Raw genomic sequence first — 11,414 nt, 5'->3', positions numbered from 1 at the left:
CGAGGAGGAGAAGTCACCACTGAAGGCATGTCCAGAAACGAAAGGGGCAGAGCAGGAGAGGAGAGGCAGCGGTGACACTGACCTCCAGGGCAAAAATCGTCTCTTGTTGACCCCCCAAACCATAAATGGGGACTTGATCTTTACCCCAAACACAGAAGGAAACCAGCAAACTGAAGCTGAGCTCACCAAAGACCTTTGTTCTCAATACTGGACATGTTAGTGTGGGCTTCAGGGGATAATGAAGAATATATTTTCTGATATTACTTGGAAAAAAAATCACCTATTAAGGAAAATATCTGTCACAGTGCTGATCTGCTGCAGTGTTTTATTAATAAGGAAAATATCTGTCACAGTGCTGATCTGCTGCAGTGTTTTATTAATACCTGCCGTGCAGTGCTTCCAGCTGCCATCGTATTGTATGCTGTGAGCCTGTAGACCTCAGCCTTTGCCAGCCAGACGCTTTGGAACAGTGGGGGTTTTATGCAGCTGACTGGACCACAGTCAGGATAAGACCTGAGCAGACAGGAGGCACAGAAGCTCCTCCCACGTGCTGGTCAGACCTGCTGTTTACATGACAAGGCCAATCAGAAGGAAGCTGATTTAAAGGGGGAGGAGCTCAAAGAGCTTATTTCAGAGAGAGGATGAGCTGAGGGGCTGCACCGAGGTCCAGTATCAGAGAAAGAGGGCTTATTATGAACTAGGATCATGAAAAGCTTTATTAGAGTCTATGAATAAAAACACAGAGCTGAACAGAAAAACACTGTAACAGAAAAAGAAAAGCTAATGATTAAAAAAAGAGAGCAACGGAAAAAATGACAAGTTTAAAACACTGAAAGAGAAGAAGAACAAACAAAAAGTATTTGATTCACTTAGAGTGAAAACGGATGATTAAAGTAATTGCTTGTGCAGCCCTGCAGCTCTGCTGTGATGGAGTACTGCGACCTTGCCTGAGGTCTCCTGACTGTTAATGACTAAACAAAGTGAACAAATTAAAACCGTTTGATAAAACACGACTGCAGGACAAACGAGGGTCTCTGCACGAACACAACCACAACATGCAGCACGAAGGACCCAACAAGACCACTGCGTTCCTAATAAATGACTCCATGTCCACCCTCCACCCCGCCACAGACGCCTGGACTCCACGGCTGGAAGTCTCGATGCTGCACAGCTGATATAGAGGAGGAAATTAGCCATAGAGACCAGAGGCTGTAAAGCTGGAGCCTCTGCTGGACCTTAGAGGAACTGCGGCTTTTGACACTTTTCACTTCTAAAGGTTGAAGGTCAGCGTCCTCCGAACAGCCTTGATTCGTCAGTATCTCTGACTTCATTATGGCTGTGCAGCTCTGACAGTTCTGTGTGTCTGTACTGAAGCACTGACGCGTAGCAGCCGGATAATCCATAGAATTGATTGCAGCTTTAGCTCTGTGGCCTGGCAGGTTAATACAGGGCTAACTGCAGGGCTAAATGCTAATCCCCATGATTTATGGCCACGGCCAAAGTCGGATCACCTCTCCGGCTAACCTTCACTCCTTTCTCTCTCCTTTCTCCTCACAGCTGATGTCCACCATGACCTGCTGACATCACCGCCCCCCCAGCACCCCCCTCCCTCCCTGTCCTGGCTACAAAATGGCCCTGACCTCCTGGCTGTTGCCGTGGGGGCCCCCGCCCCTACTGCTCCTTCTGCTGCTCACTTCCTGCTTCCTGTCTGAGTCAGCTTCGACCACGCCCTTTCCCAAAGACTTGGAGCCAATCAGCGTGGTCAGCTCGGAGCGTGAGTATCGGATGGTGATAACGAGCTCATGAAAGGCTCTCGTTTCATTTTGCCTCCTGATGTGGTCGCATAGGCAACCCTTCTTTCATCTGATTGGACAAAGACACAGCCTTCTGTGTTTCTGTTGGTTTTCTCTCTGATTAACAAAATGACCACAGATTTGTGAGCACGGTCTCTGAACACATACATACTTGCGCGCGTTTCCTGTGTTGTGTGTTTTTGTGTGTTTGCAGAGTCGTATCAGTATCCAGGTTTTCAGGGTCTGCTTCAGGACAACGACACACTGCGTCTGGGTCTGGACTTCCAGAGGATGTTACGGATCAATCACGTGTTGTACATCGCAGCAAGGTCAGCACACACACACACACACACACACACACACACGCATGCAGAAACTTAACACAGTCCATGTCCATGTATCGTCCTCAGGACGAGCCCACAGATTGAGTTTTTTGCATCATTCAGCACAAATATTCAGAGGAAAAGAAGTCATTTCCTTGTGGTGGGGGGTCAGGTTACCGGCACACTTTTGGAGCTGCAACAATGAGTCAGTCAGTGGAAGTTAGATCAGCACAAAATTAATGTGAAAATTAAACTGTTTCTATTATCACATAATTGCTTTTGTCCCATAAGCCTCTTTAAAGTGACAATTTGATGTTTTTCTTTGTTCAAATTTAAGGCTGGGAGAAATTAAAGTCAACATTTTTTGTCCATAAATTGGTTTCATTGTTGGAAACAAAATAAAGAGGGCAAGAAAATCAAACAACTCGTCAACCTCGTCTCTCCAGCACACGAGTGCAGCAGCAGTTACCTCTCATTATTAAATCTAATCAGCTCTTTTTGGTTCAGGGCCGTCTGCAGTTTGTTCCATTTTAAAGGTGCACCTCAAAGGTTTGCATGCATGTGAAGAACAGCAGAGGCTGAGCAAAAGTCTCAAATATAAATCTGTTTGATACACGAGTCACAAAAACGCAGACTCGTGACACTAACAGGAGGGTGAGAGGGTTCCACAATCCAGCAGACATCGTGACAAAGGAAAACTGAAGCTATGTAGACATAAATCAGAGGAAGTGGAAACAGCTGGGGAACAAGACACAAATGCAGAGGCCAGACACACACGTACACACAGCAGCTGCACACACTGAGGAAAGCCAAGAGTCTAACCAGAATACTTGTGGGAGTAAACAGGAAATGAAGGTCAACCAAGCAACGGCAATAAAACCTGAGAGCGTGGGAACAGCCATCAGAAAGCTGCAGTAATCAGATGCACACAGACCCTCAGAAAAACTGAGTAATCAACAGGAAAAACTGGAAACTGAACAATCAAATATTTGAAGATCAGTTTTCAGGCAAACAATGGCCAGAATTTGTGATCTGGGAGGATTTGGTGCCTTTTTCTCACAAGCAGGAAAATGAATATTTTTGGAGTCTTGTTCAAACAGAACAAGCAGCAATCACAGTGAGCTCACAAATCTCACTTTTACTATTTTTAACCATTTTTAAAAACTGCTTTGGCCTTGGGGTCATTTCATGTCAACTCACCAGACGCTTCCAGCCCGACCAGCTCCGACTTCCCTGAAAAAATTCCAATAGGAAAACTGCCAAGTTTTAGCTCCCTGCTGTTCTTACTTTCCTCAGTGTTTCTGTGATGAAGTCTGGGGCATTTTCAAGCCTTTTCTGAGCAGCATTTTCTGTGGAGCCATTTTCAAAAAAGCTCTAATACACACTCTGAGGCCGTGAAGAAAAATATGAATCTTTCAGAAGCTCATTTTAGTAAAGCGAAGGCAGAACACCATCACAGATTCAGGATATCTTACTACTAAACCCCAAATCTTCTGGAAAAGTCCAATTGACATTTTTTTTGGAATATCACAACAAACTGGAATGAAAATACGTTTTTTCATTTTCAAGCTCTCATGTCTTTAAGGCTTTTCATCTGATGGGACTACATTCATGACCTAGAGTACAGCTCATATATGGGAATGAGTTTTGGCCCCTCTCTTTGAAGCTGCTCTTTCTACAGGCCTTCAGAAAAGGCCGTACGATCAGAAGTCGCAGCAGCAGCAGACATGTGGCCTAAACACGGGTTCGGTAGCTCTGCAGATGAAGCTGTTTGAAGATGGCTCCACGGAGAGCTAAAATGTGGCAGTTTTCCTGTTAGGAAGTGTATCATCGCCCTGGAAGGTTCTCAGGGAAATCAGAGATGGTGGGGTCTTTGTGAACTGATATGGAATGACCCTTAATCAGTTAAACCAAATGATAATCAGCTCAAGCCGCAGCTCCATAATGGACTCTGTCTTTGGCTTCTGCTCAGTTGAACTTCATCATCTCATCGTATCCACTTCTGTTTCCTGCTGCTCCATTTGATCGCTCTCATACTGAAGCTCTGGTTTAAATAAACATGCTGAGAGTAAGAACGTAGTTTTTCTTGTTAAGTAAGTTTGCACAGAAAGGGAATATAATAAAGTGTCCCAGTGCATGAGAACCACAAACCAGCATCAGAATGAAGATGCTGAGGGCAGAGCAGAGTTCAGTGGAGTTTAAACGTGCAGGAGTGGCAGAGACACGGCGGGACTCTCATGTTTAATGCTGATTTGACACAGACAAGCTCAGAGAAATGGATACAAGCATACACGAGGCTGAAGCAGCGCACTGATCACAATCCATTAAAGAGGTGTGAGGTGCAGTCCGAGCGCTGACTCTGTGCTTTGAACCCCTCAGGGATCACGTGTTCGCAGTGAACCTGACGACGGCGTCGGAGGAGTTCGTCCCGCGGCTGGTGAGTCGATTAACGTGGTAAACAGTTTATTCTTGTTGATTCTGGAGAACAAAAAAACGTGGAGTCATCTCTGTGTTTCCCTAACAGGCACGTCATTTAGATCATTTCAGAAAGGTGGTTCATGCAAAACTCTTATTTTTGCAGTTTTGTCCATAATCCTCATCAGTAACCTGACATTTTGATGCAGGAATGATGCAGGAGATCAGGAAGCATGGTGACTGCGCTGAGAGAAGGCTGGCAGGGGTCAAAGTTTGTTCGGCAAACAGCAAAACACATAATTTCCTCTTTGGAGATTCTCAGCACGCCCAGCTCAGCATCTCCTCTGAGACTGTGTCAATTACAAAAGCTGTGTACAAGCATCAGATAATAAAGTTTTAAAGAGCCCAGGGTGTGTGGAGGACTGAGGGCAGCTGCACCTCATCAAAGGTTTGTATATTTGAGGAACATCAGAGGTTAAGTAGCTGCTGGATCATCAGCTGAAGAGAAATGGAAAGATCTATAAGTGGATATGAAGTCAGTCCAAGTTACGATGCAGAGAAAAATGAGTATGAAATATGTGATTAGTGACAAAGCATAAAGCTCTGCCATAACTGGGATCAAGCTGATTAAGATTATGCAGAAGATCTCCAGCAAAAACCTGTTTTAAGACACCAGACGTCTGAGGGACTCTGAGATTCTTTCAGAACAGTGAAAGCTGAACTGATGTCTGTGCAGGTCATTAAAAAGATTTCTAGAAGATGGTTAAGACGTCTTCTAGACCTCTGATCAACAGGAAACGGCTAAGCTGGTAAAGATGAATTATGGTTGGAAAGAGGTTGAATTCTGGTGCTTCAGCTGGTGCTTCAGGGATGATAAAGTAGATTGAGGGTTTGAAATTCTGCTCAGGAAGACAAACGTGACATTTTTCAAGTTGTTGAGTAATTAATGTGTTTTTTAATTTCTGCTCTACAACCATCAAAAGTAGCCAAAGGTATTCATATGATTCAGAGCAACATGGATACCATTCCAGGCTTAACTGGGAGGACTGGTGGAGAACTGGTGGAGGTAGAGAATGCCTGCACCTAGCTGCTCTTAGTCTGCGAATGAGAGTGCCAATAAGAAATGATGATATTCAGACTGAAGCCTGCGAAAACCGACGCTGAAGAAAGAAAACAGGAAGAATGGATGGTTTTTATGTGCAGCAGATTGATTTTAAAAGCCAAGAAAACAAAACAAAACAAAAAACCTTAATGTGTCAGGCCTGAGTTGCATGAAGATTAATTCTCCACGTGGACACCAGATGAGGGGATGCATCAGCTGTCTTAAGGGACTTTGTACTGTCAGGTCCTACAATATCAGAGAGAAGCTCAACGATCAGATGGTCCACTGTGAGTCAGTCACAGCTAGCCAAAAGGTTCCCCGGTGGAGCTTTTGGCAGTCATTCTTTGATTATTCACACAGACCGCCCAGATGTTTGTCATTTTGATTTCACTGGTACTGTGGCTGATGTTCTGTTGGGCACAAATGACATAAAATGGAGATTTTTTTCTTCCCAGAATCTGAAATCACTTCATGCTCCTCAGCTGACCATCAGCAAGCCTCAGTTGTGATGGAGTAGTAGATGTAGATCTCCAGATGGTTCAGGTGGTAATGGGCTGGAGAGAATCCGGGCTAACTTTGGTCATAATTAGTCTGTGTGTGGAGCTGCTCTTGAATTGTTTGGCAGAACGTGTTGAATAGGCCTGATGTCTGTGCTGCAGCTTCACTCTGTGATTAAGTCTTACATAAGAATCTTCCTCTGAAAGGCGGAGAGCAGCTTCTGTCCCGACGGCTGACAGCGCAGCAGAAAGAACCTTTTTACTTTTTGCACAATAAACGTGGTAAATATCAGCGTGCAGAACAAAACTCCAGCAGCTTGTAATGTGTGAGGAAGCACAAAGGACACGCTTCCTTTGATCTGCACACATCCTCCTCATCAAAGAGAAAAGGTTACAGGGTGGCTCCTGACAGTAATGGGCCTCCCGGTGCATTGTGGGATGGCGGGCGGCAGCAGCTCTTTGATGTGAGCTGTTACTCTCGTTATCAGTTATTCGACCCGAGCAGCACGGCCGAGGACCACATCACAGTCTGCTCTCCATCTATATATGTATATATTTTACTCTTAAAACAAGTCTTTAATGTTTAATATGGACTCAGGTTCTCCTGAGGTTTGACGCATTTTACCAGAGCATCCAATCCACCACACGTTCTGATCACGTTGTTTATTGCTTGATTGTGAAGGAAAAAGCTGCTTATGCCAGGCTCTTAGTGTGGGGTGGATGGGAGAGAGAGCAAATATTTACTTTACCTTTGAGATGGTACCAGAAGGTCAGATGATGACTTTTGGTCCATTTCTGTTTGTTCTTTTAGGGGAAGGGTCAGGATTCAATCATCTGCATCCAGCTGTGAGTCCACTCATCTAATCAGACTTCTTTCAAATCCCTTACCAGGGATTAAATTGCTCTGCATTAGCCAGAGAAGTTAAGGATCTCGCTCCTAATCACAGCCTTTAATGTTACATCATGGTTCACTAATCAGAATCATCTCAGCTGGATTTATCAGTCAGGCTGTTTTCAGCTGACGTCGCTCCACATCAGGAGGTCCACACAGACTCTGTGAGAAATCTGGAGACAAAAGATTTACAGACCTGTCCAGCAGAGCTCCTCTTCACTTTGCTGTCCTTCATGAAGTGCTGCTGATGGAGGCAGCAGCAAGCAGCCTCCGTCACTTCCACTTGTTCCACACTGTTCATGTTCTTTGGTGGGTGGATGTCTACTCGAAGCTCTCAATGAGTAACTTTATGAACAGTATAGAGTGCTTTGAGATGTCTGCACCTGTGATTGGAGACCTGGACAAATATATTATTATTGGTGGTTGACTGCCAGGTCACAGGGCCAACACACCATTGGCCAATTGGGAGCCAATTATTTAGCTTAATGTTCTTGTTGTAGCCCCGCCTCTTGCCCCGTGACAGCTTGGATGGGGGGGGGGTCCTGGGTTTAAATCTGTAGGCTGGCTGTGAGCTTTCTGCCTCCTGAGAATTGAACTCGGTAAATAATCAACCTTTAAAGTGTGGATTAATAAAAGCACCAGTTTGTAGGCTGGCCATGTGTTCTTGCTTTCATAAATAAAGCAGTGATGAATTGTTATCTTTTAGCAGTTGCTGTTTGTGTGATTTGCAGTTCATAAATCATATTTTAGCACTAAACACAAACCTGTGTCTGTGGTTTAATTGAACATAGTGTTAGTTCAGGCCTGTTTCATATAGGGTATGCTGCTGCACATCTGCAAGCCACTTTGCAGCCCACCTCCACCCCAGCACCTCCTTTCATGCTGTATCAGCTGGTGTTCGCCTTTGTTGGGTCCAGACGACAGAATTTAACGCTGTAGTTTTTCTTCGGACTCTGAGCTGCAGCCTCACTAACTGCTCGCTGATTCACCTGCGCTCACTTCCTCCTCACCTGTGTGTTTATTTGTAATCAAGTACTCTGCACCCGACACTGCTGAGAAAATGACGTCCTGAACTTCCACTTCCTGTGTTTCAGAAGCTGACGTGGAAGTCCAAAGATGTCAGCAAGTGTACGGTCAGAGGGAAGAACAGCGTGAGTTTTCATTTTCCTCTTTGTCCACTTTTTCTGCTCTCCCCTAAACTGAAAAAGTACAGATTTGTACAGACAGATGAAAGGAAAGCTTTCATCCCTGGCAGATCTGATGAAACCAGAGATGAACTGAGACACAGTGGCAATAATTCGTACATAATTCTGCGTTTGTGTTTCAGGACGAGTGCTACAACTACGTCAAAGTGCTGGTGCCCCGAAACGATGAGACCCTGTTCGCCTGCGGCACCAACGCTTTCAACCCGACCTGCCGAAACTACAAGGTGAGCCTCCCATTCGTGGATTCAGAGAGACGTGTTCACTCAGACTGTGCTCGGTGTTTTTAAGAACTCACAGCTGCTTTTTAGCCATTAATTTAGAGTTCTTCTCCAGCTCAATAATATCGATGCCTTTTAGGCTGCAGCTACAGGGTGTCTGCAGGTCTTTAATAATCAAAGAACAGAGTTCCCTGAAAAAGGCCCAGGAGAGCGGTCTTAATTAGTCTTTAATTTTATTAATTTTCTGTCACTTTGGCTTCATGTGGATTATGAGACAATTGATCATTAGGCACAGGCAAGTAAAAACTGGCAACCCTGTTCAGTAATCTGGACAAGGCTCCCAGTCACATCAACTGATATAGCCAAACATGCAATCTGAATCTGTCTACCTGCATGATCTGCATGTTACCGTCACATGCTACAAGCCTGCTCATTTCTGCCTCTCTTAGGTGTTGCAGGCTTGGCTGTTTGTGAGTAAATGCTCAGTGAACTCTCACAGCTCGGTGACCGCTGCCAGCCTCCGGTCTCCGGGGTAGGGGGACCGGTTGGGCGCTGGCAGTCTGGGTGAAATCAGTCAGAGAGAAGCTGCTGCCCTGAAAACCTTGTTGTGATTGCTTTGGTCGCCTGCAGGTTGCATGGCAGATGCTCGACGAGCTGTAGTGAAACTGAAAAATGTGACACAAACGGGAAACGAGACTGTTCACCTTCAAAATAAAAGCTTTGCGGCAACCAACACATTTCAAAAGGAGCTAATTTTACTTTGAAGGGGGTCTCAGTTTGGCGAGCAGTCATTAGGCCTAAGGCAGATGGAGCAGTGTCTCCCTTTAGTGGTCTCCACAGCAGATCATCTGCCTCCATCTCACCCTATCCCAGCATCCTCCTCCTCCTCTGTCACTCCAGCCCTCTGCATGTCCTCCTTCCCCACATCCATGAACTTCCTGTGGTCTTCCTCTTCTCCTCCTGTCTGGCAGCTCCATCTTCAGCATCCTTTGTCCAGTATATCCACTCTCACTCCTCTGCACATGTGTAGCTGTAGCACTGAGTAATAATGATCTAAGCCTGAGCAGCAGTTACTGAAGTGCATTTCTCCTTGTGAAAGTAGCACCAGTGATTGTTGGGCAATAAGAATTTAGTTGAAAGACGAGCCGACCCCGATCCTGCAGGTTGTTTCTGTGACGTGAGTCATGTTGAAATGAACCAAAAGTAATGGAGTTGATATTTTGTGATTTATTCATTTTAAATGTTGAATTTTTAAATTCCTTTTACTTGATGGAGCCAATCAGTGAATTCTAGTGGTGCTTCCTGCTGATTGCTGCTGTGACTGATTATAAAAGTCACATAAAGTCAGTGCAGCCTGAATGGAGCCTTTCTTTCACGTCACTGTTTCCTAACAGCACACTGATGTGTGTCTATAAGTGCGTTTGTTCTTTTTCTAACCTGCCCGTTATCCTCTCAGCAGCTGAATTTCTACCCGTCGTCACTAACGTCGGGTTAATGAGCACAGAGATGTGGCACCGCGATGGCGTGACTTTTGTTCTGACAGCGTTCCCCGGCTCCTAATTGAAAGTGTCAGGTGGCTCGAGACGCCTCGGCGAGACCAAATGCGATGCTTTCACAAAAGCCACAATTTCAGGTGTCAATCCAGAACCGTGCTCATTTTTTTCCACGCCGCCGCGGTGCTGCGGGTTTGATTGACAGCCAATGACCCCGTTTAGCAGAAGCTTCCTGTGCTTTGAAACCTCCGGCAGTGAGAAGAAACACGGCTTACCTGAAGACGAGGAGCGCCGTCTTCCTTTCAGAAGAGTTTGGATCTGGGAGATGAGCAGTGATGGCTGCTTTCATTTGCTGACTGAAGGCACAGAATCAGATCTGCCTGTACTTTTACAGATGACGCTTTCATCATCCACCAAAGTGTTGTTTTTTTAGCGAGGACGCGCCATCCTCTCACTGCTGTGAGGCAGCGATCCACTTCAAAGCTTTTGCTGACGTGAGCGTGTCCTGCTGCTGGAGTCACGGGCCTCTTAGCTTTTAGCACAGGTACCCCGTGGCTCATTTCCAGCTCCACATTTTCATTCTGAGCAGTTTTGCATGATTCACAGTCGAAAATAAGCTTTAATCTCGGAGCAGCGCCTCACTTCTTCCTCTGAAACGAGCTGTTTGACCTCCTCTCTCTTTTCTTGACTGGTTGCCCTCTGTAGCTGCTGAGGACCTCAGTGTCTGAGATATTTTTTTCTTTATGACATCATACAGATCCAGTAGTAGAAAAAACAGTGTGGAGTTTTTGGCTCACAGGGATTACTCAAACATACGCTGACCTCATTATTTGAACCTTTGGAGAGGTTTAAGATGAAGATCCACCACTGGATCCACCACTGGATGAGGCACAGAGAAGGGGGCGAGGTCAGCCCTCGCCCCCTTCTCTGTGCCTCGTAGTGGGGAAGAAGTCTTTCTCCGAGCCGGAGAACATGGCGTCCTGGGTGTGATGCCTGAAAACTCTTCATTAAGCAGCTCCTGTGGTCAGAGTGGATCACGTGCCCCGTCATGCTGAGGGATTTTAATTTGTCCTCCCCCTCCTGTCCGAGGGGCTGACGACACCCCCAGATATAAATCATGAAGATGAAACGTGTAATTAAAGTGTGTGATTTTTCTCATTTAATGTGACGATGACTCAGCAAGCTTCGTTGTCTCCTGCTGAGCTGCGGAAAGCAGAGACATGAAGTTTAGTGGATGGAGGGAGGAGAGGGGAGGGACGTGAGTCTGTCCTGCTTCAGGATGGCGGCGTGACGGACGGGGGGCGAGGGAGATGGCTAAAGCGTTGGAGAGAGAGCGAGCAGAAAGGTCACAGAGCTGAGTTACAGACGGCGTGGGCTCGCCGAGGCCGAGCGCAGCAGACAGGTGGATTTATGAGGCCTCTGTTAGCGATTCAGCTAACGTAGCTTCAGTGTTATCGACACAGCAGCCGGGCTGAC

The 11,414-nt window shown here is 45.9% G+C and overlaps 1 protein-coding gene across 1 annotated transcript in view; it reads left to right on the top strand.

The window, feature by feature from the left end:
* The first annotated feature begins 1,629 nt into the window (after positions 1–1,629).
* Positions 1,630–11,414, top strand: part of LOC115787954 (semaphorin-6D-like) — a 70,037-nt gene continuing 60,252 nt past the window's right edge. The window contains exons 1-5 of the mRNA XM_030740760.1: positions 1,630–1,774; positions 2,008–2,122; positions 4,496–4,553; positions 8,117–8,173; positions 8,350–8,451. Coding sequence (XP_030596620.1) covers positions 1,630–1,774; positions 2,008–2,122; positions 4,496–4,553; positions 8,117–8,173; positions 8,350–8,451 — 477 coding nt within the window. The remainder of the gene's footprint in view (positions 1,775–2,007; positions 2,123–4,495; positions 4,554–8,116; positions 8,174–8,349; positions 8,452–11,414) is intronic.

Source organism: Archocentrus centrarchus, chromosome 11 (genome assembly GCF_007364275.1).
Source record: "Archocentrus centrarchus isolate MPI-CPG fArcCen1 chromosome 11, fArcCen1, whole genome shotgun sequence".
NCBI lineage: Eukaryota > Metazoa > Chordata > Actinopteri > Cichliformes > Cichlidae > Archocentrus > Archocentrus centrarchus.
The sequence above is the reverse complement of the archived record's forward strand: the minus strand, read 5'-3'. Positions and strand labels throughout refer to the sequence as shown.